This window comes from Camelina sativa, chromosome 12, assembly GCF_000633955.1.
Source record: "Camelina sativa cultivar DH55 chromosome 12, Cs, whole genome shotgun sequence".
NCBI classification, from domain to species: Eukaryota; Viridiplantae; Streptophyta; class Magnoliopsida; order Brassicales; family Brassicaceae; genus Camelina; species Camelina sativa.
In genome coordinates, this window is record NC_025696.1 from 29,225,022 (window position 1) to 29,246,747 (window position 21,726).

The window sequence follows — 21,726 nt, forward strand, 5'->3', positions numbered from 1 at the left end:
AAAAAAAAAAAAAAAAATTGTGTACATTTGGATTTTTAGCTCTTCGAACAAAACATACATACAGAAACACAGATTGCGATTCCACTATTATACCTTAGCAACGGTGTTTCGCATCATCTTCCTTCGTCCTGTCCGAAATTTGGGAACTAGGGTTTGGTCTGATTTGATTGATATCGATCGCCAAAAAAAAAAATCGCACTACCAATTTCGTAGAGCTGAAGGATCAAATTGGGCCTGTTGGCTTACTATTGAATGTAACTTTTTCACCTACACAATACATTCTCTTTTTACATTATTATTACATACAGATTAAGAAAAAAAGAAAAAAGAATAGAATCCCTAAACTGGTCTACTGACGAGAGGAAGAGAGGATGAAGCGAACGATTCCTGCAAAGGTAATAATTGTTGTTCAATTTCCTTGTGATGGATTCACTTTCAATATTTTTTTTTTTTTTGGGGGGTTTGATAATGCGAGAAGCTTCTGCAGTTTTGTGGAAGAGCGTTTTCCACCGTCTCCTCCACCACCACCATCTCGAGCATCACACGTCAGTTGGAAAGGAAGAAAAGTTTGTTTCTTTGGGCAGCATTTTTCGGTGGATACATTACCCACGCTTATCAAAGTAAGTGTTGTTTACCGCGACGACCTGCCCATTATAACAAAACCCACCCGACCCGACTGGCTAACTAATTTCTCTATGTCTTTTTTTTTTTTCTCTTCAGATTACCGAGAGTGCAGCGAGTACTGGGGAAAAGTTAATAGGATGTACGACGACCACGAGAAGCGCAAAGAGGAACTGAATCAAAGATTCTCCCGAGTAGTTGAAAGGGTCAGCTTCTTACAACCTTTGAAACGAATTTTTAGTTTCTTTTCAATCTTATGCCCTGCATTCATTCTTCACCCAAATTTACTTTCTTTATTCCTGCTCGTGTTTCAGGAGAGAGAGGCTGGTCGCTTGCACTAGATAAAAATATTCAACGATTTTAATAAAATGACATTGCAGAAGATCACAAAGATTGAATCTAGCAGCCTTTCTCATTGGGATTAGATGTGATATAGTATCCCTCTTTTAGAAATGAAGATATGGCTGTGGCAAGTATTTGTCTTTTGTTGGTCCACACAGTATGCCTTACGGTATTGTTGTTGTAGTTCTCACGTTTTCCCAAAACTATCAGATTGGAGTTTTGAGATTTTTATGAGTTCCCTATGTTAAAAAAATCTTTGCACTCTGCTTTTTAAGTTAGGTTTCTCTCTTTCAACTCCTAAATTCAACAAGTTGCTTGCACCTTCTAAGTTTTTTCTTTTTTTTTTTTTTGTGTTCTTTTTATTATTAGAGAAGAAAAATAACATTGCATACATAGTGGAATATCACTATTCACTAGTAAAAGAAAATCAAATTATGGTTTTAAGTTCATCAAATGATCAAATTAAGCTAAATAATAGTAATCCTCAACCAAATATTTTGAACTTTTTTTGTTTCTTCTTCTCTTGTTGGATCTTCTGATTGTCCTTGTTTTCCTCTAAAGCATTGATTAGAAGGCTCAGGGATTTATCAACATCAATTTGATGGTTTCTAGCCATAAGATTCTCCGCGACATCAGCTGGAGAAATCATTGTCTCCTCCAACAAAGCCTTGATTTCTCTGAACAAGGGATGAGCGTCATCACCATCAAGATCGAGGTAGTTCTTGGCAAGGATCTTGAACGCTTCGTAAGTGCAGTAAGATAACTCAATGTGCATATCCATTCTTCCTCTCCTGATCAAAGCCGGGTCAAGCTTTTCCAAGTGGTTTGTTGTGAATACAACAATCCTTTCTTGTCCACAAGCCGACCAAATACCATCAATGAAGTTGAGAAGACCAGAGAGTGTAACCGAGTTTTCGTCTTTATCTTCTCTTCCATATCTTTCCCTAATGTTGCTCTCTTTCTTGATTCTATTAGCAGTGAACTCCGCAGAGCAATCTATGTCTTCAATCACAATAATGGACTTGCTGGATGTTGCCGTAAGCAGTTTTTTCAACTCCGAGTTGTTCTTTACCGCGGTAAGTTCAAGATCATAGATGTGATAGTTTAAAAGATTAGCCATGGCTGAAATCATGGTAGACTTACCTGTTCCTGGCGGTCCATACAATAAGTAACCTCTCTTCCAAGCTTTCCCTATCTTCTTGTAATACTCCTTCCCATTGCTAAAGGCGATGAGGTCACTCACGATCTCTTCTTTCTTCTTTGGATCCATAGCTAATGTCTCAAAACTCGCAGGGTGCTCAAATGCAATAGATCTCCACATATTCTGGCCAAAAACCCATTGAGTACTCAAGTTATTCGTGAAAAGCCTTGTTTGCTTGTTCTTGACTATTATCGACTTCCCTTCTTGAACAACATGTTTTACGTACGAATCGGTTATAAGACTCCTTGAACGGTTGTGAAAAGTGAGCTTGTAATATCTGTTTCCATCAGTCTCAACCACAATCTCCCACCAGACGTTAACTCCTTTGTATTCGTCTCTCACTTTAGGCTCGTTTCGTTTCAACACCAAACCTTTGCTTTCTTTCACTTGGCTTCCTTTGAGATGTTTGGACTTGTCGGTTGATTTCGAGTCAAGGTAGGTCTCGATGGCCGAGAAAGCTTGGTTGAAACTGTACTCATCGCTCTCTGGGAAGTTGATCTCGACGTAAGGAGAGAAGAGGTTGGTGAAATAGTCGGAAACTCTCTGAGCGAAACAGAGTTGTTGGAATGAAGACAAGAGAAACTCTTTGATTGTGATCTTCAAGTGGTTAGGGAAGATTTGTTGAATTGTTGCCCAAAGAAAGAACAAACTTGCCATGCTTGAGCCCATACTTCCAAATGAATCACCCATCATCATCGTTCTTTACCACCAAACAACAAATGTTTGTTTCTTCTTCTTTGTGTTTGATGTAGTATGCTTTTTCTCTGTTTTTGGTTTAGAGTGTGCTCTATTTATATAAACAAGTGATCATTAAGTCGGCGACTAACCTTTACAAAGTCTTGTATAATATATTATAAAGTCTTTCGTGTTTCACTTTTTTTGCCTCTTTCGACGTTGGTTCCAATTATAAACCGTGTCAAATAATGAATTGGACGACTCTCGAGTCTCTGGCGCGTTAGAGTTTTCCACTGAATAGGATTAATTTAAGTAAAAGATTAACCTCTACCAAAAAATAGGTAATCAGAAAATGATAAACTAAAAGACTAGTCTTAAAAGTTTAAACCTCTCAAGGATCGTACACTAGACCAAAACTGACTGAAATTGTAAATCATCATATTTGATAAAATATTAATCGCTATAATTATGGCTAGGGTTTGACCCAATTGTCATGAGTTGAACAACTCTGAATCATTATGCTATGCAAAAGCTTTCATCACATATGATTTCAAACATTAGTCTAATTGGAAAAATTATGTTCCTACATAGATAAACAGAATACATTTTATAACTAAAATTAACCATACTTGTCTCACAAGAAAATTACGATCCTATCATTACTTTTCTTTCTGTAGACGTAGAGCTTCTTCCGTTACTTGCTGCTAATTTGCCGATGTGCGTCCCTGCAATATATCCACCTGACCAAGCGTTCTGCACATAACAACACTTGCATGAATAACAAATATACCATTTTTTTTTTTAACAATTTTATATTTGCCTTAATGCCTTATTTACCTGGAAATTGAAGCCTCCAGTAACTCCATCTACATTTAGTACCTGAAACATACAAATGTAAGTGTAAGATATGTTATGATGGTCCTGTCATCTGTATGTACATGAATACCTACTTCCTCATGCCATGTGTCTATGTTCCAAAATGTATTGGTATATGTATGAATGTCAGTAGGCTAAATGCACAAATGAATGCTTAAAACATTGTAGCTTTACCTCCCCCGCAAAGAAAAGATTTGGAACAAATTTGCTCTCCATTGTCTTCAAAGATACCTTATAAAAGAGAGAGGCAGTAAATAATCAGATCTTGTCAAAAAAATAAAAAGAAGAAGAAAAAGAGTAATTTATGTCTGAAGAGACTGAACCTCGGATAAAGGAACTCCTCCTGCTGTCACAAACTCATCTTTGTATTGACCCTTTGCAGCAAAATAACGAAACACAATGTCATCATCCCCATCTTGACTAGTACTATTATAAAATCTGAAAAAATTTCAATGTTTCATGTTATACCTTTCCGGTTACTTGAAATGTACAATGTTTAAGAAGATCAGAAACAGAGCTCAAGGAGTTATTTGACACTGAGGCCCACAAAGTGTCTTTTGAAGAACCCTGGTGGATCAAGAAGACAATTACGGACATTAGTGTAAGATTAAGAGGTTTTACGATATGGAAAAGCTATGTAAGAAGGTTTGTCAGAACCTCGCGGTCTAGAATGTATCTCCAGAATCTGTTGACAAGGCCAAATTGAGGAGGAAAGGAATTGGATACCTTGTGCTTCTGCATCACACAATGCTCAAACGTTTATTCTCTAGAACCAAACACAAGAAACAGAGAGAACAAAATGGTAAAAGTATGAAATGTTGTTACTGAAAACTGCTGCTTGTGTTGTTTGAGTACAGATTTGGCAGTTTCAATGTTTATATCCGGTATGAAATCGACAATAAGATGCCCTACAGCCAAATTTAAATATGTTCAAACTTCATCAAGTTAACAGGATTAAAAAATATCCCCCTAAGAGATGAAAGATTCAGACCTTTGTACTTAGAACTGAAGAGATGTCGTGCACCCCATGCAGAGAGTCGAAGAATAACCGGTCCACTAAGTCCCCAATGTGTCACAAGCATTGGACCAATCTTGAAAGATAACAAAGTAATATTTGAACTTTTCCTCATGATAAAGGATGTTAACCAAATTAGCAATAGCAAGGGGAAAAGATGCACACCTGCACAAGGTTAGACAAATCCGGGAGTGGATGATCTAATTTCAGTCTGGCTTGTACTTTGGAGAAACTAATCTGGGCAAGAGATATAAACAATGTCACATACAAAGCTCATCGAAAAAATTTCGGGCTAGGGAATTCTAATCTTAAGAGGAAAACTTACCCCTGCTAATTCAGTCAGCAATGGATCATTGATCTTAAAAGTGAATAAGCTCGGTACTGGATCTACAATGGAATGACCAAATCGAGTGGCTAATGAGTGACCCTGTAATATAATAAAACAAAACATCTCATGAAAACACCTTTAATGCAAACCAGCTTTGAAACTAAATAATGGGATATTATATAACCTGTTGGCTACTTCCAGTTGCAATCAGAAGATACGTAGCTTCGATAGATTCAGACGTGTCAGCAGTTTGCTTCCCAACTTTAACAAGGAACTTTCCATCTGGTTTAGTAGAAGCAGCCAACACAGACTTACCTCTCTCAAGCCTAACTGGTTTAATGAAATTGAGTGGATATATCAATGAAGAGAGACAGCGCAATTAAGAACAAATAGGTGTTTCAAGAAATGTGTTGTAAATAATACCTCCTCTAACATTTGCTTCATTTAAGAGACAATCTATTACAGAAGATGAACTATCACTGACAGGGAACACTCTTCCATCATCTTCAGTCTGTCAAGAGACAACAAGAATTAGGATGCAAAGTCACAACCTAAAGATTTTAATCGGATGCAAAGTCACAACCTTTAGTGGGACTCCATGCTCAGAAAACCATGACATAGTATCAGCAGGTCCATGTGTGTAAAAGAAAGAACCTTTAAGCTCTTTATGACCACGAGGATAATGCCCTGCCAAATTCTACAATACAAATTCGATTTCTACGTTACCAAAAAGGTCAAAACTCAAACTAAACCATCATGATTCTGCAATTTTCAGGTATAAAGTTTGAAACTTTATGTATGAAACAAGACTCACACTAGTATCATTGCAATGCCCATTTGTCACATTGCATCGACCACCACCAGAAATCTTAACCTACGAAAGATAAACAAAATGAACATAATTCATCTCCTTGATTGGCCAATTGAGTTTTTTAAAGTTAATGCAAAAGACAGAAGAGAAGCTGACCTTGGAGAGAAATCTCCCTTTTTCAATAACCAAAACTCTCAAATCAGGTGAGAGAGTCTTAGCCCTGATTGCTCCATAAACTCCAGCTGCTCCACCACCAACAACAACCAAGAGCTCATCACTCTCATCTTTTTCCCCTTTGTAGGCTGAACTAGTTATAGCAGCGGTAGTGAAAAGTCTCCTTCTCTTGATTGTTCTACATAGCAAAGCTTTTACAGGAACCCATAAAGGATTTGCCAAATTCAAACTCATTACACTCGAAAAAAGTTCCTAACTTTGATCCTACTCTTCAATTCCAACGTCAACCGACTACTACAAAGAGTAAACAAAGAGTAAACAAAGAATGTGAAGATGATGCTTAGAGATTTGAGAAAACTAAACTACCCGTTAAACCCTTCAGTTCTCAATTTGAGAAGCCACACGGTGAAGATGATGATTAGAGATTCCAAAACGACGTCGTCGTTCCCTTTTAGCCCAGACGATGTCGTTTAAACAGATTTGAATGGGACGCTTCGTATTTCTCAACACATCGGGAATATATGGAAAATAAAGTTTGAGACCTTTCGTCTTTCTCTCTATCGGTTGAAACTCTTTATATATCCAAACGCACAGACTCAGCTTCTTGTCTTTCTCACTTTCTGAGTACCTGAAAGAGAGCTAGAAGATCATGTCGTACGGTGGTGAGTTTGGTCCTCAAATAAGACGAGTGAAGTTAGAGAAACAGAGCGAATTCAGGATCGAAGTGCAACGGACTCGGCCACTCAGGCTCCGTTTGCTCGATGGGGGAGCTGAGATTTTTGGCTATGAGCTTCCACATGAAGTTTGGTTCACATTTCCTCCTCGCATGATATTTGCGGTATGTTTTTACATATTCAACTTCAAAATTCATCTTGTGGGTTAGATCAAAAATAAAGCTTTAGGTAAATGACTAATAAATGAAGGTATAAGTTGATTACATAGAAAAAGTTATACACTTGATGCTTTACAGTTGAAGTGGGTTCTTGAGTTGAGTTGGTTATATAAAAATTTATAATTTCGACACTTGAATCATCTTAATATACCTGTGCTTTATATATGATGGTCACATATCACTGATACAAAAAACGTACTCACTTTTTAGGTTTTCACATGGTATGGTGCAACAATAGAAACCGATGGCATCACAGAAAATGAATATACATCATGTGAGGTAAGGTTTTGGTGTCTATCCCACTCTTAATTAGTTTATATTAATATATCAAGAGAAACTGTGCTGTTTACTAGAAATATCTCTGTTCTAGACACCGATGATGAGCTATCTTAGAGTGCACAACTCTCTACTAGTAGAAAGACATCGTTCTACTTCCTCAACAAGAGATTCTGTACCTTCACAGGTACTTTTTCCTTACTAAAGAGATCATTAATTCCTATTCTTGTTGTACGTAACAACTTGAACTCTTTGGGGTTTTCTTTACGGTTTTGCTCCATGTAGGGACCAAGGGTTATCATTGTAGGGGATACAGACTCTGGTAAGAGCACATTGGCTAAGATGCTACTCAATTGGGCAGCAAAAGATGGTTGGAAACCAACATATGTTGACCTTAACATTGGTCAAAGCTCCATAACCATACCAGGAACTGTTTCTGCTACTCCTATCGAAATGCCTGTGGATCCTGTTGAAGGGTTTCCTCTTGACAAGGCTATTGTGCACTACTTTGGTCACACAACACCAACGTAACTGACTTCAAATTCTTTAGATAGGTTTCAATATAATGTCCTGTTAGCTTGAAACTAAACTTTCATTTCTGGTACTCTCAGCACCAACCTTAGACTGTACAAATCCCTTGTGGAAGAGCTTGCCCGAGAACTAAAACAAGAGTCTTTTGGAAACGCTGAATCTCGAGCTTCTGGGATGGTGATTGACACTATGGGATTTATCGTTCGTCAAGGCTATGAGGTCATTCTTTGTCTGGTATATATGTTTGCATGAGCCACAAGCTTTTTTTTGATATGGTATCATGTTTTTAATTTGCAGCTGCTTCTCCATGCAATAAGGACGTTTAATGCAACTGTAGTTATTGTCCTGGGTCAAGTAATGTATCTTATCTCTCTCTTCTTTGGACTTCTCCTTAATCAAGAAACCTACATTGATCTTTCTCATTTCCAGGAAGAAACACTTGTCAATGATCTGAAGAAAGATCTAAAATTCAAGAAGAGTCTACAATTCGTGAATCTTGAGAAGTCAGCTGGAGTCTTCTTTAGGGGATCTGACTTTCGCAAAACATTGAGGAACAGTAACATTCAGGTAGACTTTTCACTATGACGATTTCATCAATCGGTTTTTTTTCTTTCTATGTTTGATTAAATTAGAGGGCTTTCCATATTTGCTTATGTACAGAATTATTTCTATGGAGTCACCAACGATCTCACCGTCTACACCAAAACCGTAAAGTTCAGTGATGTTCAAGTATATCAAATCGGTGACTTTCCAGAGACTAGTTCATCAACATCTGCTCGACGAAGAGGAAACGATCCTTTGAAGATCACACCTGTGGCAATTGACGAACATCTTGTGAACAAAGTTCTTGCTATCTCATACGCCAAACAACCTGATCATCAGATCATCTCAAGGTAATATCTCCCACAAAGTTCTTGCTATCTCATACTTGAGCTATATAGATGAAGCGATTGTTAATTTTGAAGCAAATGTATATTGGATTTTTTTGCAGCATTGTTGCTGGATTTGTGTGTATCAAAAATGTTAATACTGGTGAAGAGAGAATTACATATATCTCTCCATCAGCTGCGGAATTGCCTAGCAAGACACTGATCTTGGGGACTTTGGAATGGCGTGTAACTTGAGAAGTAAGAAACTAAAAGAGAGATTCTGACGTAGCTTCAATCTTGTCCTTTTGTATAACTGAAATCTTGGTTTTGATTAATTTGACTTATGTTACATTCACATTGCCGAGTTATAAACACCTTTCTTCCGATACACTAGTCACTTCATATTTTGCTGAAAATTTTATTTTCGATGAATTAGGGAGTATCATTGAATTTTTTAACAAATCTACTAATCGCACACGTCCTTTTTCATATATTGATGAAATAATTGAGAAGATCCTCTATCTACATTTTAAATCAAGTCTCTTTTTTAAAAAACCTTTTTTCTCGGTAACTATATATATTTATATATTTATATATATGATTTGTTAAAGAAAACCTAATATATATCTTTTTAGGTGTTTTATAACCTAATAGCTATTTGATAATCTCGAAAAAAAATAATTTTCAGCTATTAAATAAAAAAAATCTTTGAATTTAACAAAAAAAAAAAAGAAAAAATCATAGAATTAGATTTTGTAACTGAGATTTATGTTTAAATAGATTGATCAGTGTGCTTTGTTAATTAGATAGAAGAAAATGACAAATTCCGTAATGTTCTTTACATTTCTTCTTTCTTTAACTCTCTTCCACACTTTTCAATTTGCTCATTCTCGTTCTACTCTCTATAATGAGAATAAAATTTTTAATGTTCTTGACTATGGAGCAATTGGAGATGGATTTTCTGACGATTCAAAGGTTTGTTTTCATTTTGGTAAAAACTATACATATATTAGAACTTCTATATATATATATTTTTTTTTTTGTAAAGACATATTTAAACTTCAGAACTTGTATATAAGTTTTGAATACATTCCTTTGTTAATAATGGTTTCAGGCATTCAAGGATGCATGGGAAGACACATGCAATTACATTGGATCCCAATCAACTATGGAAATTCCTGAAGGATACACATTTCTTCTCCAACCAATTGAGTTTCATGGCCCTTGTAAATCCAAGAAAATCATTTTATCGGTATGCAGCATGACTAATATACATATTTAACATTACTTTTTTGTTTTTACTAACTAGATTAGCCCTTGAAAATTTACAAGTTTAATGCTGTTATTGGGTTTTATCCTTTTGAAAATCTAATTTTTTATTAATACATGATTTTTTAAAAACTAGTCTTCCTAAAATCTAGAAAAGTAGGTTTTGAGTAGTTTTGTAAAAAAAAAATTAACCACATTAAAACTTGTAAATCTTTTTTGGAATTTTTTATAATAAAATATTTAAAAATGTTAATATCTGACACAGGTCAAAAATCTGAGTAAAATATAAATGATATTTAAATTATCACATATTTATTAAAATGTTAGTAGATGTCAGACTCTTATATAATAAGATTTGAAACAGATTTTAAATTAAAACATATATACAAAATCATCTAATGAATTAGAAACACTTGATTTTATGCATTACTAATACATTAAAGTTTATAATTTTTAGATCAGTGGATACGTAATTGCTCCCGGATCTCCTGATGAATGGGAATGCAAGAAAAATCATTGCCATCAATGGATCGAATTTGCTCATATAAATGGACTTCATATCGATGGTCGTGGTACTCTTGATGGTCAAGGAACAAAATGGTGGTCTCTAAATTGCAAAAAATATAAAAAAGTATGCTCTTTCTCATTTTTATATTTTTCCAGTGTTGATGAGTAGCATAATTTACTTTACTTTATATTCATCTAAACCCATATAATTTTTGTTTTTCTTTATAGGCATGTCTCAAGAGACCAAGGGTATGTAACAAATCACTGATCCAGTAAAACCTCTCTCACGTTTAAGGTTATATATATAACTCGCTGCAAATTAAATTTACGATTTTTTTTTCTTTTCTTTTCTTAGGGGGTGGTTATATCACATTCGAGTAATGTGCATATAAGCAACATTATGGTGAAGGACAGTCCAAATTTTCAAATGTCGTTGGAAGATTCGAAATGGGTTAGTGTTAAGCAACTAACCATAACCGCTGATGGTGATAGCCCTAACACTGATGGCATTCACATTCAACGTTCTCAAAATGTTATCGTACACAATAGTAATATCCGTACAGGTGATTGATTCATCATTTATCTTTTCTTACCGTGTCAACCGCTTTTATTGACTTTTGATTTCTTTAGGTGATGATTGTATATCTATCGGTGACGGTTCAAAATACGTTAATATATCACGAATCTCATGTGGTCCGGGGCATGGAATAAGGTACTTTTCTTCCAATGTTTTTGTTACCTATAAGATAAAAAATTCGTATAATTATGTGATCAAGTTGTTTTGTTTTAAACAAGTATCGGAAGCTTAGGTCGATATGGAACCAAAGAAACGGTGGAAGATGTTGTTGTTCAAGATTGTACTTTTAGAGAAACAACTAATGGGGTTAGAATCAAGACATGGCAGGTAAAGCTAGTTTATCTGCGTTATGTTCTCCCTAATTAAGTAATGACAATATCATATTCCTATTCTTTGAATTAATTAGGGAGGAAGAGGACATGTGCGAAATGTTTTGTTTGAACGTATAAAACTACATGGAGCAACCCGACCTATTATTATCGACCAATTTTATTGCCCTCATAGACAATGCAAAAACCATGTACGTAATCTTTTCTTTTCCCTCTAGTGATTTTTCTTGTATGAATCTATTGCATAAGTAATAACTGAGGTATAATTCATATACATATAGACAGAGGCTGTGGAGATCAAGAATGTAATGTACAATCACATACATGGAACATCAATCAAGAAACCCTTTGTGCAACTCCTATGCAGCAAATCAGTCCCATGTAGAGGTATTTTCATGAACGATATAAACATTCAGGAAGAAAACGAAGAAGAAGAAGAAAAGATATATCATAAATCGCATCATGATCATCATCCCTCTGCTGAATGTATCAATGTTAAAGGTGAATCCAATGGTGTGATGGAACCAAAACTAGCTTGTTTGGAATCATTAGTCTAGAACACTTTGTTAGTTTTTTTTTCATTTTTTAATTAGAACTACTATAGTACTATATAGTGCTTGTGTTTTTTAAAAAAATTATGTTATGACATAAAATAATTAAAACTGGTGTTTTTGGTGAAAACGTTTACCACAGCTAGAATATTTGAATTGTGTAATTCGTGGTCACATTCAATGTTTAAGGTGAATTTAATGGTGTGATGAAGCCAAAACTAGCTTGTTTGGAATCATTTGTCTAGAACACTTTGTTAGTTTTTTTCATTTTTTTGTTCAAACTATCTTATGATTTTTCTTTTGATTTATCTTGAGAAATAAAATAAGAAAAATTGGTGCTTTTGGTGATAAAGTTTACCACAACTAGAATATGTGAATTGTTAATGTAGAAAGATAAATACGAAAAGGTCTTAAGATATCTATGGATTCTTGAAGAGCAAATTTGTAGCTGAGAGTTCTCGTTCTTATGGATCAGTGGATCAAAAGAAGAGAGAAATCAAAGACTTAAAAAGATAGAGAAGAACTTCTCTGTTTTCTTTGTGAATAATATCAAAAAGCTGCGTTCAACTTATAATAGACTTAACCTTAAATAAGAGTTGAAAACCCTAAGAAGCAACAACGTGTAAAGAAAGAAACGTGATTAAGAAGTAACACCAAAACCCAAGTAAAAAAAGTCCAAACGAAAATAATAGAGATAGGTTGATATCAAACACGTAAAGCGTGCCCGACTTAGCACATGTGCTGGGAGTGCAAGAGCACCGGATTTAAAGGTCCAAAATTTTTTTTAACATGTTAATTTTTTTTTATATAAAATAATATAGATATATTTAAATGTATTTTATAAAATAGTCCCGGGTCTACCTAAACTTTGAGCCGGGCCTGATGAGAAGATGTGCTGCATCAATTGTGTAATTCGTATTTCGTGGTCACATTCAACTTATGCAACAATTTTATTGCTAAATCAGGTTCGATCACATGACAACAAAACTCACAATAAGTATGGTGGTGTCTAACATTACAAAAATTAACCACAGCCAAATCTATAGCTAAACTGAGCAACAACTTGACCATTAAAATTTTGTTTGCTAATGAAGATTATGGATTTAACCAATAGCTTCAATCCGGTTCGATTAAACCACTCAATAATAACATTGGTTCTCGGAAATCTCATGATACGGTGTCGTTTTAGCAAAGAGATGAGTTTCCTCTAAAACTTCTTCGTGTTATTGAGAAAGTCTCCAAATCTCACTCCTTTTCGCAAAACCCCTCAAATGGGTTCTATGTACAGAGCGTCTAAAACCCTAAAATCATCTAGACAAGCATTCTCAATCTTGTTCAGCACACTCAAATCCAACCGAAGAGATCCTCTATGTATCGGATTGTACCAAGCTTACGGTTTCAGCTCTGATTCTAGACATAACTCGAAAGAACCCACCATTGATTTGACCCAGTTTCCTTCCGAAAAGATTCGAAATTTCTCCATCATTGCTCATATTGATCATGGGAAATCCACTTTGGCTGATCGTCTCATGGAACTTACTGGCACAATCAAGAAAGGCCATGGCCAGCCTCAGTATCTCGACAAATTGCAGGTAACTTCTTCCTCAAAGTTTATGTCTTTTTTAGAATTAGATTGACATGAAATGTTCTAATTTCGATAATGAGAGTATAAAGTTTCGATTTTTGAATCTTATTTTGGGGTTTGGTTTAGGTAGAGAGGGAGAGAGGTATCACAGTGAAAGCTCAGACGGCGACGATGTTTTATCAAAACAAAGTAAAGGATCAAGAAGCGAGTGGGTTTCTTCTGAACTTAATTGATACACCAGGTCATGTTGACTTTAGCTATGAGGTTTCTAGATCTTTATCAGCTTGTCAAGGTGCTCTTTTGGTTGTTGATGCGGCTCAAGGTGTTCAAGCACAGACGGTTGCTAATTTTTACTTAGCTTTTGAATCTAACCTTACCATTGTACCTGTGATTAACAAGATTGATCAACCAACAGCTGATCCTGAGCGTGTCAAAGCTCAGTTGAAATCCATGTTTGATCTTGATACAGAAGATGTGCTTCTAGTGTCTGCTAAAACCGGTTTAGGTCTCGAGCATGTTCTTCCTGCGGTTATAGAACGGATACCTCCTCCTCCTGGGATTAGTGATTCGCCTCTACGGATGCTTTTGTTTGATTCCTTTTTTAATGAGTACAAAGGTGTCATTTGCTATGTTTCTGTTGTTGATGGAATGCTGACTAAAGGGGATAAGGTTTCGTTTGCTGCATCGGGTCAGTCTTATGAAGTATTAGATGTAGGGATTATGCATCCTGAACTTACTTCTACAGGAATGCTTTTGACTGGACAAGTTGGTTATATAGTTACCGGTATGCGAACTACAAAAGAGGCACGTATTGGCGACACAATCTACAGAACAAAAACTACTGTTGAGCCTCTTCCAGGTACTTTTCTTTTGTAGTCTCCTGTGCAGCTCCTAAGATCTTTTGTAATTAAGAATAGATGAGTTTAGGACTTCATTTATGTCGTTTTGAGATTCTCTTTGGTAATGTATAACACCAATAAGCTGCTTAAAAATCCTGTTTCATGCTTCCTGACTGGGGGTTTAATCCTTTGGAATATAGGTTTCAAGCCGGTGAGGCATATGGTGTTCTCAGGCGTGTATCCCGCTGATGGATCTGATTTTGAAGCACTTAGTCATGCCATAGAGAAACTGACATGCAACGATGCAAGTGTATCAGTAGCTAAGGAAACAAGTACAGCTCTTGGAATGGGATTTAGATGTGGTTTCCTCGGTTTGCTTCACATGGATGTATTTCATCAACGACTTGAGCAAGAATACGGTACACAAGTGATCTCCACGATCCCTACTGTTCCTTACACATTCGAATACTCAGATGGAACAAAGTTACAAGTGCAGAATCCAGCTGCCTTACCCTCAAACCCCAAATACCGAGTCACAGCTTCTTGGGAGCCAACGGTAATCGCCACAATCATCCTTCCAAGTGAGTACGTAGGAGCTGTTATCAACCTCTGCTCTGATCGAAGAGGTCAGCAACTAGAATATACGTTTATGGACGCACAACGGGTTTTCTTGAAGTACCAGTTACCTTTGAGGGAAATAGTTGTCGATTTCTACGATGAATTGAAAAGCATAACGTCAGGTTATGCATCTTTCGACTACGAGGATGCGGAGTACCAGGCATCAGATCTTGTGAAGGTCGATATTTTGTTGAACGGGCAAGCAGTTGATGCGTTAGCCACTATTGTTCACAAGCTGAAAGCATACCGTGTGGGTAAAGAACTGGTTGAGAAGCTTAAGACGTACATCGAGAGGCAAATGTTTGAAGTGATGATACAAGCCGCTATTGGTTCAAAGATCATAGCAAGAGATACAATCTCGGCGATGAGAAAGAACGTGCTTGCAAAATGTTATGGAGGAGACATAACTCGGAAGAAGAAGCTTCTTGAGAAACAGAAAGAAGGGAAGAAACGTATGAAACGAGTTGGTTCTGTTGATATTCCACACGAAGCTTTTCAACAAATACTCAAAGTCTCCTAGAAGTCTTCAAGAGGAGATGACAAGTGACAAGGGTCGAGAGAAGTAGTTTACGAAATTAAAGATTATTTTTTGGGAAATTTATAATTTTTTGTTTCTTTGCTGCATAATGCATATTACTGTTTGTAAAATTGTCAAGCCGCAAGTTTTGAGGTTTCTTTACGGTTTAGAACGTTGAGAATATTTTTCAGTTTCTCATAATAAAGACATAACCCAAGAATTGCTGAATAAATGTAAAAATCAAAAAAAGGGTAGGGGGTTTTGTAATTAAATTTCGAAGTAGTGAGATTTTTTTGTAAAGCGTGCAAAACCTAGTGGTCATTTTGAAATACTTTTAGTAGAAAAACGGAAAACAATGGAGATGCGGGGTATCGATCCCCGTACCTCTCGCATGCTAAGCAAGCGCTCTACCATCTGGGCTACATCCCCGGTTGCATACTAATACAACTTATTAGATTTTAATTTATATCGTCATCTGAGACAAGAAACAAGACGACAGCAATTTCTAAGGATCGCTATCTTTGACTTAAACAGAGAGTCAGAGACTACAACATTCCGACAAAGGTGTATGTACTTGTTCTTCTCCGTTACCTAGATACTAGATTTGTCCTTGTGTGTACTTTCAAAAACCTCTTTCTTTTATATACAGCCAAAAAAACAAACAGAAGAAATCAAGAAAACACAAAAAGGAAAAAAGAAAGGCATTCTCTTTTTGTTTTTGCTATGTTTCCATTCTTTTTTTGTTTTTTTTTTTCATTCATTCTTTGATGGTTGGTCCACTATACATCATTGCTGTAACCGTCAAATCCTCTGGCTCTTCTTCCCTCTCCTTCAACCATTCATAACCTTCTTTCTCCTCTTCCGCAACCGCGACTCCATCCACTGAACATTCCCAAAACACACACACAAAGATGTATCAAACTACTAAAATAGGCACCCAATGTATTTTTTTTTCTATATCTAAGTTTAGTTACTTGATTGGTCTAGTTCATTATTATCAAACTCTCTTTCCTATTCGGGTTTGGTCGGCTGTTTATGTTCACCCTTACTACTAAAAATCTAACACAAAACATAGAAAAATAAAAAAGGAGGTTTTTCTAAAACGGTACCTGAGAAACTGGAGAACGGAAGATCGAAATAGTAAGTACAATGACGTCCTGCGGGATCAGAGTAAGGAGGACCAAGAACATCAAGAACCGCGCAAGCCGTTTTCGCAGTGAAGCAGTGCATATTACCTCCATCCGCTGGATAGAGTATGGAAGTGTCACAAGGTGCAGTAAAATCCGAATCAACATTCACTTTGGCCAAACGAGTATCCGAACTCGGCTCTACATTGATCCAAAAACAACAATAATCAATACATCAATCCTAACAGATACAAATTCTGGTTAACGGAAATGTAATATAACTTACGGGGAGAATCAGCAACCCAATCATAGGATTTGATGTGCATTGTACCAAACAAGAGCTTACTAAAAACAGTCATCTCCGGGTGATTGTGAAGAGGGATTACACCAGATGATGGTAAACAGAAAATGCCAATCTTGTTACACACACAAAGCAAAACAAATACGCAAAATAAGAAATTTGAGAAACAAAGAGACTGGTTCAAGGTTTCTTAAGACTATTATATGTACCGAGAAGCTATGACATGCATAGATGTGAAGATACGTCACTAACGGAGATCGACCAGTCACTTTAGATCGAAAATACGGCATCTTAGGACTCACACCAACATCCTCAGGCTTGATTTCATCTGATCAAGTCGCAAACGTTCCCAATAAAATCATTAATACAGTTTCAAACTTTTATAAACCCAAAAGGCCAAAACTCATAAAAAAAGAAGAAGGATCATTGGAATTACCCAAAACGGCTCGAAGCATCTGAATGTTATCTTGAGACGGGACGGTTCCAGATTTGGCATTAGCGAAAACTTTCTTACAAGTATCGACCAGTTTCTGAACCGGAGAGATTAGGGTTCTCTTGCTCCGTCGTTGGATCTTCTTCTTACGTGAATTAGAACGACTCTCAGGAGGAATATTCCCATTTGGATTCGTTCTTGAGAGATCTTTCCTTACTCGTCCAGACACAACTGTACCAGTTCCCATTTTTTAAAAGAAACACCCTAGTTTTTTCTTTACTTCTCTGCCCCGACCAAATCAAAAACAGAACCTTAAGCCAATCTGGGGTTATCGAATACTGTTCGATTTGGGTGTATAGATAAGAAGAGTTAATAACAAAAATGGTAAGAAGAGAGGAAAATAACAGTTTTTGGGATAAACGAGGAGAAGGTGAGAAGTGGATAAAAGAGGATTATTTTGAGGAAGTAAAGGGTGGAAGAAGATAGATAGATTCCAAAGAGAAGAAGAGAAACCAGGGGCCATGCTTTTTTTTCTGTCTCTCAGTCAAGAGATCTTTTTTTTTTCTTCTTTTTTCCTATGGGCGGGTTTGTTTCCAACGGCGGGTTTTGTGTTTTGTGTTTCTTTTTTTCTTTTCTTTTAATAAATATAATCCCTCTTATTTTAATTCATCTTTTTAGGAATATTTTGAGTTACAATGAATGGGTCAAATGTGTGTAAAATGGTAAAGTTAGCATGATAAATGTAAGGGTAATATAAGGAAATTGGTAAACTTATTGAGAGAGATTAGAAAGATTGTATAATGAATACTTTTTAAAGATGAAAAATTTTAAAAATGTTTTGAAATAAAAAAACAAAATAATGCATAAACATATTATGATTATGGAAAACATACATAAAATAAATAATAAAAATATTTTGATCCCAACGAAGATTTCAAAAATATTAACGTGGCACAAAATTTTCATATCAATGGCTAACGAGCACTACGTTGGTGGCCAATTGCCAATCGTTAACGGCAAACTTTTTCTCATCAGGAATCATATAGAACTCTTTAGTTATTTTTATTATTAGTTTTCATCGCAAAACATTTTGATCCCAACAAAGATTTCAAAAATATTAACGTGGCACAAAATTTTCATGTCAGTGGCTAACGAGCAGTACGTTGGTGGCCAACTGCCCATCGTTAACGGCGAACATTTTGTCGTAAGAAATCATATAGAACTCTTTAGTTATGTTTATTATTAGTTTGTATCACAAAACATTTGGATCCCAACGAAGATTTCAAAAATGTTAACGTGGCACAAAATTTTCATGTCAGTGGCTAACGAGTAGTACGTTGGTGGCCAACTATCCATCGTTAATGGCAAACATTTTCTCGTAAGAAATCATATAGAACTCTTTAGTTATGTTTATTATTAGTTTGTATCGCAAAACATTTGGATCCCAATGAAAATTTCAAAAATATTAACGTGGCACAAAATTTTCATGTCAGTGGCTAACGAGCAGTACGTTGGTGGTCAACTGCCCATCGTTAACAGCGAACTTTTTCTCGTCAAGAATCATATAGAACTCTTTAGTTATGTTTATTATTAGTTTTCATCGCAAAACATTTTGATCCCAACGAAGATTTCAAATATATTAACGTGGCACAAAATTTTCATGTCAGTGGCTAACGAGCAGTATGTTGGTGACCAACTGTCCATCGTTAACGGCGAACATTTTGTCGTAAGAAATCATATAGAACTCTTTAGTTATGTTTATTATTAGTTTGTATTGCAAAACATTTGGATCCCAATGAAGATTTCAAAAATATTCATCCTTGGGCACACAAAGCTGCCCATGTACCAAAATAGTACCATTAGCTGAGATCTGATACTCTGAATCAACATTCTTAGAAGCATTCACCAGCCCCAGATCCTTCTCCTGAGCCAACCGCACCATGCTCAGAAGATCTGCTCTATCAGCCGCCTCCAACCCTAACGACTCCTGAGAAACCGCACACAATCTCAATGCACTGATCTCTCCTACCAGGGACTTCATATCCTTCTCCCGAGCCAAAGTCGCTCTCTTCCGACTCAGAGCATCTGCAACCAAATTAGCTTTACCAGGGTTATAATGACCCATATCAAGATGTACATACCAAACCATGAAAACGTGTCCGAAGGACGAGGAAATACATCGGAAAAGAGGAGGAAAGAAAATCTTAAGGAATGACCCAAGTGACTTGTGAAATAAGTTACCAAGTTGAGGAACGGTCAAGAACCGAAGAACGGATGAGAACCGTCAGGACATCCAGAGAACTGGATGATGGATGATCGAGGACGATGGAGAAAGATCAAAGAAATGGGTAAAGAAAGTGATGGCCGTGGAAAATGATGAGAAGGACGTAAAACAGACCATGGGAACGGAATGGCCGCGTATCAGCCCAACGGCCGATGTACCGCGGGACCATGGACGGGACGTACGTGTGGTACGAGAGGCCTGGAGATGGATGAAGAAATCGAAAGTCACGGACGAGAGAATCGAGAGTTACGGACAGAAGGGCTGGACACGGACGAGGAAATAAAACCGCGGACATGAGAACCTTGAACGGCGGACGAGTACAGAGTGCTTGGGACGCAAGAGAAACGCGGGATGGACGAAGAAGTGGAAGGGTCTCTGCATGGGGGAGCCAAGCCATGTGTCGCCAGATTAAGTGGTTTCCGCCAGTGAGTGTTATACACGTGTGCGTGAGTGAGAGTGTGTATGTTTTACACGCAAAAAACATGACACTTGTCGATTGAAGCTCGCCACATGCCCAGCCAAGAAGTCGACCAAAGAATTTATAAATAGCCCCTTTGGCTCTTCATTTGCGACCAAAAACTCTCTCAAACACCAAAGCTCTGCCCAAATTTTTCTCTCAAACTTTTAAAGAGAAAATCTCTTGATTTTTGACCAAAGAAGAGGAAGAAAGAGGAGATCTAGAGGAAGGTGGAAGCTAAGGAGCAAGAGGAAGTGCTGTCAGATCGGCGTGGTGTGGTGAAGCCCAATCGGCCAAGATCTTCAAAGCTAAGGTGAGTTGTGGTTGTGGATTTGTTGTGAGCAAGTTGTGGATCTTGCTTGTGAGAGGTGCATTAGCTCTCTAGCTCTTGCATCGGCCTTTATGTGATGTATGGTTTCCTTTTTGCATGTAGATCTAAATGATTGCATGTAGTCAAGAGGGATTTTTTTTTGGGGTTTAATACATTCTTGGGGGAGAATTGCATTTTTTAAAATTAGCTGCACGTGTGAAATGCTTTGCGTGCTTGTTTTTTTGGGGTTTTCGGTGGTTGGTTATTTTTGTAAAAAAATTGATTGCAAGTGTGAAATGCTTTGCATGTTCGATTTGGGAATTTTCTCGGTCATGGGGATCGATGGAAAATTTAGTAAGAATTTATCTTACTTAGTCTGGGGTTATAAGGGTATTATACAGGTTAAAATTTAAGTATTAATTTTTCTTTTGCATGAATTTTGAGGAGGTTAGATCCTAGTAGACATGATGGGAGAGATCAATTCATGAGATGGGTGGCTTTGGAGAGGCCATGTGAGAATCTCCAAGGGTGGAAAGAGCTGCATGAGGGCCTCAAAAATTTAGAAGTTAATCTCATGAATTTGATAGAAAATCAGTCTATAGGATGAGTTATTTTTGGTGAGACCATGCGAGAATCTCTAAGGGTGGAAAGAGCCGCATGTGTGCCCAAAAATTTAGTGAATTATTCTCATGAACTTGGTAAAGGACTAGCTCCTTGGAGAATATTTCTACAAGTCATGCGAGAATTTCCAGGGAAGAAAGAGTCGCATGCATATGTTTAAATGTGGAGAAAAATCTTGCATGCATAATAAATTATAGAAATTTAAACCAAAAGAAAAATAGTTGGTAAGAATATTATCCATGGGGGATAAATATTTGGGTAGGATGCATGATTAGGGTTGCATGCATGATTTCTTTTTTTTTTTTCTTAAGTTGCATGATTGTTTTCTTGCTGCTTAAGTGCTTGTGTGGGATGTGTTAATCTTGCTTGTTGCTTGCTATTATTGCTTGTTTTCTTGCTTGATTGTGTGTTGAGTCTTGTGCTTAATTAATGTGTCAGTAGACTTAGAGTTAAGTTCTTGACCTAGCTAGTCCTCGAGTTAAACGTCTCGGTTCATAGCTAGAGGTCGATCTCTGTTCCCAACAAGTTGTGTGGAAGTCCGGTGAGCTAATCCAGAGGGATCTCATGGCAGGAAAATTCGGTGTCTAGTTAGCTACTAGCCCGAACTGTTGCATGACGATGTGGCTTGAATACCTGGTTGTTTACATGGGGTAACAACGCGGAGGGAGAGGTGTGTCCGGTTGGTTGCCTTTGTGGTATCAACGCGGAATGGGTGTTGGGACGGAAGAGAGGATCGATGGGCCCTAGATTGTGTTGGTGGTTCCCTAGGTTGATTGTTATGTCCCTAGGA

The 21,726-nt window shown here is 36.8% G+C and overlaps 6 protein-coding genes, 1 long non-coding RNA gene and 1 other non-coding gene across 8 annotated transcripts; 4 read left to right on the forward strand and 4 right to left on the reverse strand.

Annotated features, from left to right (window-relative positions):
* Nucleotides 1,312-2,935, reverse strand: LOC104732858 (AAA-ATPase At5g40000). Its single transcript, XM_010452450.1, has one exon. The coding sequence runs from the start codon at nucleotides 2,858-2,860 to the stop codon at nucleotides 1,448-1,450; it is 1,413 nt and encodes a 470-aa protein (XP_010450752.1). The 5' UTR covers nucleotides 2,861-2,935; the 3' UTR covers nucleotides 1,312-1,447.
* On the reverse strand, nucleotides 3,334-6,432 carry LOC104732859 (uncharacterized protein YtfP-like). Its single transcript, XM_010452451.2, has 15 exons — nucleotides 6,026-6,432; nucleotides 5,873-5,932; nucleotides 5,642-5,755; nucleotides 5,482-5,569; nucleotides 5,243-5,388; nucleotides 5,056-5,157; nucleotides 4,896-4,967; nucleotides 4,707-4,806; nucleotides 4,541-4,623; nucleotides 4,373-4,450; nucleotides 4,184-4,282; nucleotides 4,039-4,089; nucleotides 3,890-3,946; nucleotides 3,677-3,718; nucleotides 3,334-3,592 (listed from the first exon to the last, which is right to left on the reverse strand). The coding sequence occupies exons 1-15, from the start codon at nucleotides 6,275-6,277 to the stop codon at nucleotides 3,485-3,487; spliced, it is 1,452 nt and encodes a 483-aa protein (XP_010450753.1). The 5' UTR covers nucleotides 6,278-6,432; the 3' UTR covers nucleotides 3,334-3,484.
* Nucleotides 6,693-8,866, forward strand: LOC104733978 (protein CLP1 homolog 5-like). Its single transcript, XM_010453496.1, has 9 exons — nucleotides 6,693-6,881; nucleotides 7,146-7,214; nucleotides 7,306-7,398; nucleotides 7,497-7,738; nucleotides 7,823-7,961; nucleotides 8,040-8,096; nucleotides 8,172-8,309; nucleotides 8,403-8,635; nucleotides 8,734-8,866. The coding sequence occupies exons 1-9, from the start codon at nucleotides 6,693-6,695 to the stop codon at nucleotides 8,864-8,866; spliced, it is 1,293 nt and encodes a 430-aa protein (XP_010451798.1).
* LOC104732860 (probable polygalacturonase At1g80170) lies at nucleotides 9,428-10,958 on the forward strand. The gene is made up of 5 exons (XM_019233691.1): nucleotides 9,428-9,586; nucleotides 9,726-9,863; nucleotides 10,338-10,511; nucleotides 10,616-10,636; nucleotides 10,743-10,958. The coding sequence occupies exons 1-5, from the start codon at nucleotides 9,428-9,430 to the stop codon at nucleotides 10,956-10,958; spliced, it is 708 nt and encodes a 235-aa protein (XP_019089236.1).
* Nucleotides 11,035-11,473, forward strand: LOC109128095. Its single transcript, XR_002034549.1, has 3 exons — nucleotides 11,035-11,099; nucleotides 11,183-11,291; nucleotides 11,371-11,473. It is a non-coding gene; the product is annotated as an uncharacterized LOC109128095 (long non-coding RNA).
* Nucleotides 13,091-15,623, forward strand: LOC104732861 (translation factor GUF1 homolog, mitochondrial). The gene is made up of 3 exons (XM_010452454.2): nucleotides 13,091-13,436; nucleotides 13,556-14,288; nucleotides 14,469-15,623. The coding sequence occupies exons 1-3, from the start codon at nucleotides 13,116-13,118 to the stop codon at nucleotides 15,404-15,406; spliced, it is 1,992 nt and encodes a 663-aa protein (XP_010450756.1). The 5' UTR covers nucleotides 13,091-13,115; the 3' UTR covers nucleotides 15,407-15,623.
* Nucleotides 15,760-15,832, reverse strand: TRNAA-AGC. The gene has a single exon. It is a non-coding gene; the product is annotated as a tRNA-Ala (tRNA).
* Nucleotides 15,998-17,779, reverse strand: LOC104732862 (plant cysteine oxidase 2). Its single transcript, XM_010452455.2, has 5 exons — nucleotides 17,268-17,779; nucleotides 17,041-17,159; nucleotides 16,817-16,946; nucleotides 16,513-16,731; nucleotides 15,998-16,285 (listed from the first exon to the last, which is right to left on the reverse strand). The coding sequence occupies exons 1-5, from the start codon at nucleotides 17,509-17,511 to the stop codon at nucleotides 16,161-16,163; spliced, it is 837 nt and encodes a 278-aa protein (XP_010450757.1). The 5' UTR covers nucleotides 17,512-17,779; the 3' UTR covers nucleotides 15,998-16,160.

What these genes read in the sequence shown, in the direction of transcription:
- LOC104732859 (XM_010452451.2), bottom strand. Translation starts at nt 6,277, where the DNA reads ATGAGTTTGAATTTGGCAAATCCTTTATGGGTTCCTGTAAAAGCTTTG. An exon ending in AACACAAGCAGCAGTTTTCA is followed by an intron (nt 4,451 to 4,540) that starts GTAACAACATTT and finishes TGTGTGATGCAG; the next exon opens with AAGCACAAGGTATCCAATTC. An exon ending in CATTTCAAGTAACCGGAAAG is followed by an intron (nt 4,090 to 4,183) that starts GTATAACATGAA and finishes TTTGCTGCAAAG; the next exon opens with GGTCAATACAAAGATGAGTT.
- LOC104732858 (XM_010452450.1), bottom strand. Translation starts at nt 2,860, where the DNA reads ATGATGATGGGTGATTCATTTGGAAGTATGGGCTCAAGCATGGCAAGT.
- LOC104732860 (XM_019233691.1), top strand. Translation starts at nt 9,428, where the DNA reads ATGACAAATTCCGTAATGTTCTTTACATTTCTTCTTTCTTTAACTCTC. An exon ending in GATTTTCTGACGATTCAAAG is followed by an intron (nt 9,587 to 9,725) that starts GTTTGTTTTCAT and finishes TAATGGTTTCAG; the next exon opens with GCATTCAAGGATGCATGGGA. An exon ending in ATTGCAAAAAATATAAAAAA is followed by an intron (nt 10,512 to 10,615) that starts GTATGCTCTTTC and finishes TTTTCTTTATAG; the next exon opens with GCATGTCTCAAGAGACCAAG.
- LOC104732861 (XM_010452454.2), top strand. Translation starts at nt 13,116, where the DNA reads ATGGGTTCTATGTACAGAGCGTCTAAAACCCTAAAATCATCTAGACAA. An exon ending in AGTATCTCGACAAATTGCAG is followed by an intron (nt 13,437 to 13,555) that starts GTAACTTCTTCC and finishes GGTTTGGTTTAG; the next exon opens with GTAGAGAGGGAGAGAGGTAT. An exon ending in TACTGTTGAGCCTCTTCCAG is followed by an intron (nt 14,289 to 14,468) that starts GTACTTTTCTTT and finishes TTTGGAATATAG; the next exon opens with GTTTCAAGCCGGTGAGGCAT.
- LOC104732862 (XM_010452455.2), bottom strand. Translation starts at nt 17,511, where the DNA reads ATGGGAACTGGTACAGTTGTGTCTGGACGAGTAAGGAAAGATCTCTCA. An exon ending in ATGCATGTCATAGCTTCTCG is followed by an intron (nt 16,947 to 17,040) that starts GTACATATAATA and finishes GTGTGTAACAAG; the next exon opens with ATTGGCATTTTCTGTTTACC. An exon ending in TTGGGTTGCTGATTCTCCCC is followed by an intron (nt 16,732 to 16,816) that starts GTAAGTTATATT and finishes GGATCAATGTAG; the next exon opens with AGCCGAGTTCGGATACTCGT.
- LOC104733978 (XM_010453496.1), top strand. Translation starts at nt 6,693, where the DNA reads ATGTCGTACGGTGGTGAGTTTGGTCCTCAAATAAGACGAGTGAAGTTA. An exon ending in TGAGGAACAGTAACATTCAG is followed by an intron (nt 8,310 to 8,402) that starts GTAGACTTTTCA and finishes GCTTATGTACAG; the next exon opens with AATTATTTCTATGGAGTCAC. An exon ending in GATCATCAGATCATCTCAAG is followed by an intron (nt 8,636 to 8,733) that starts GTAATATCTCCC and finishes ATTTTTTTGCAG; the next exon opens with CATTGTTGCTGGATTTGTGT.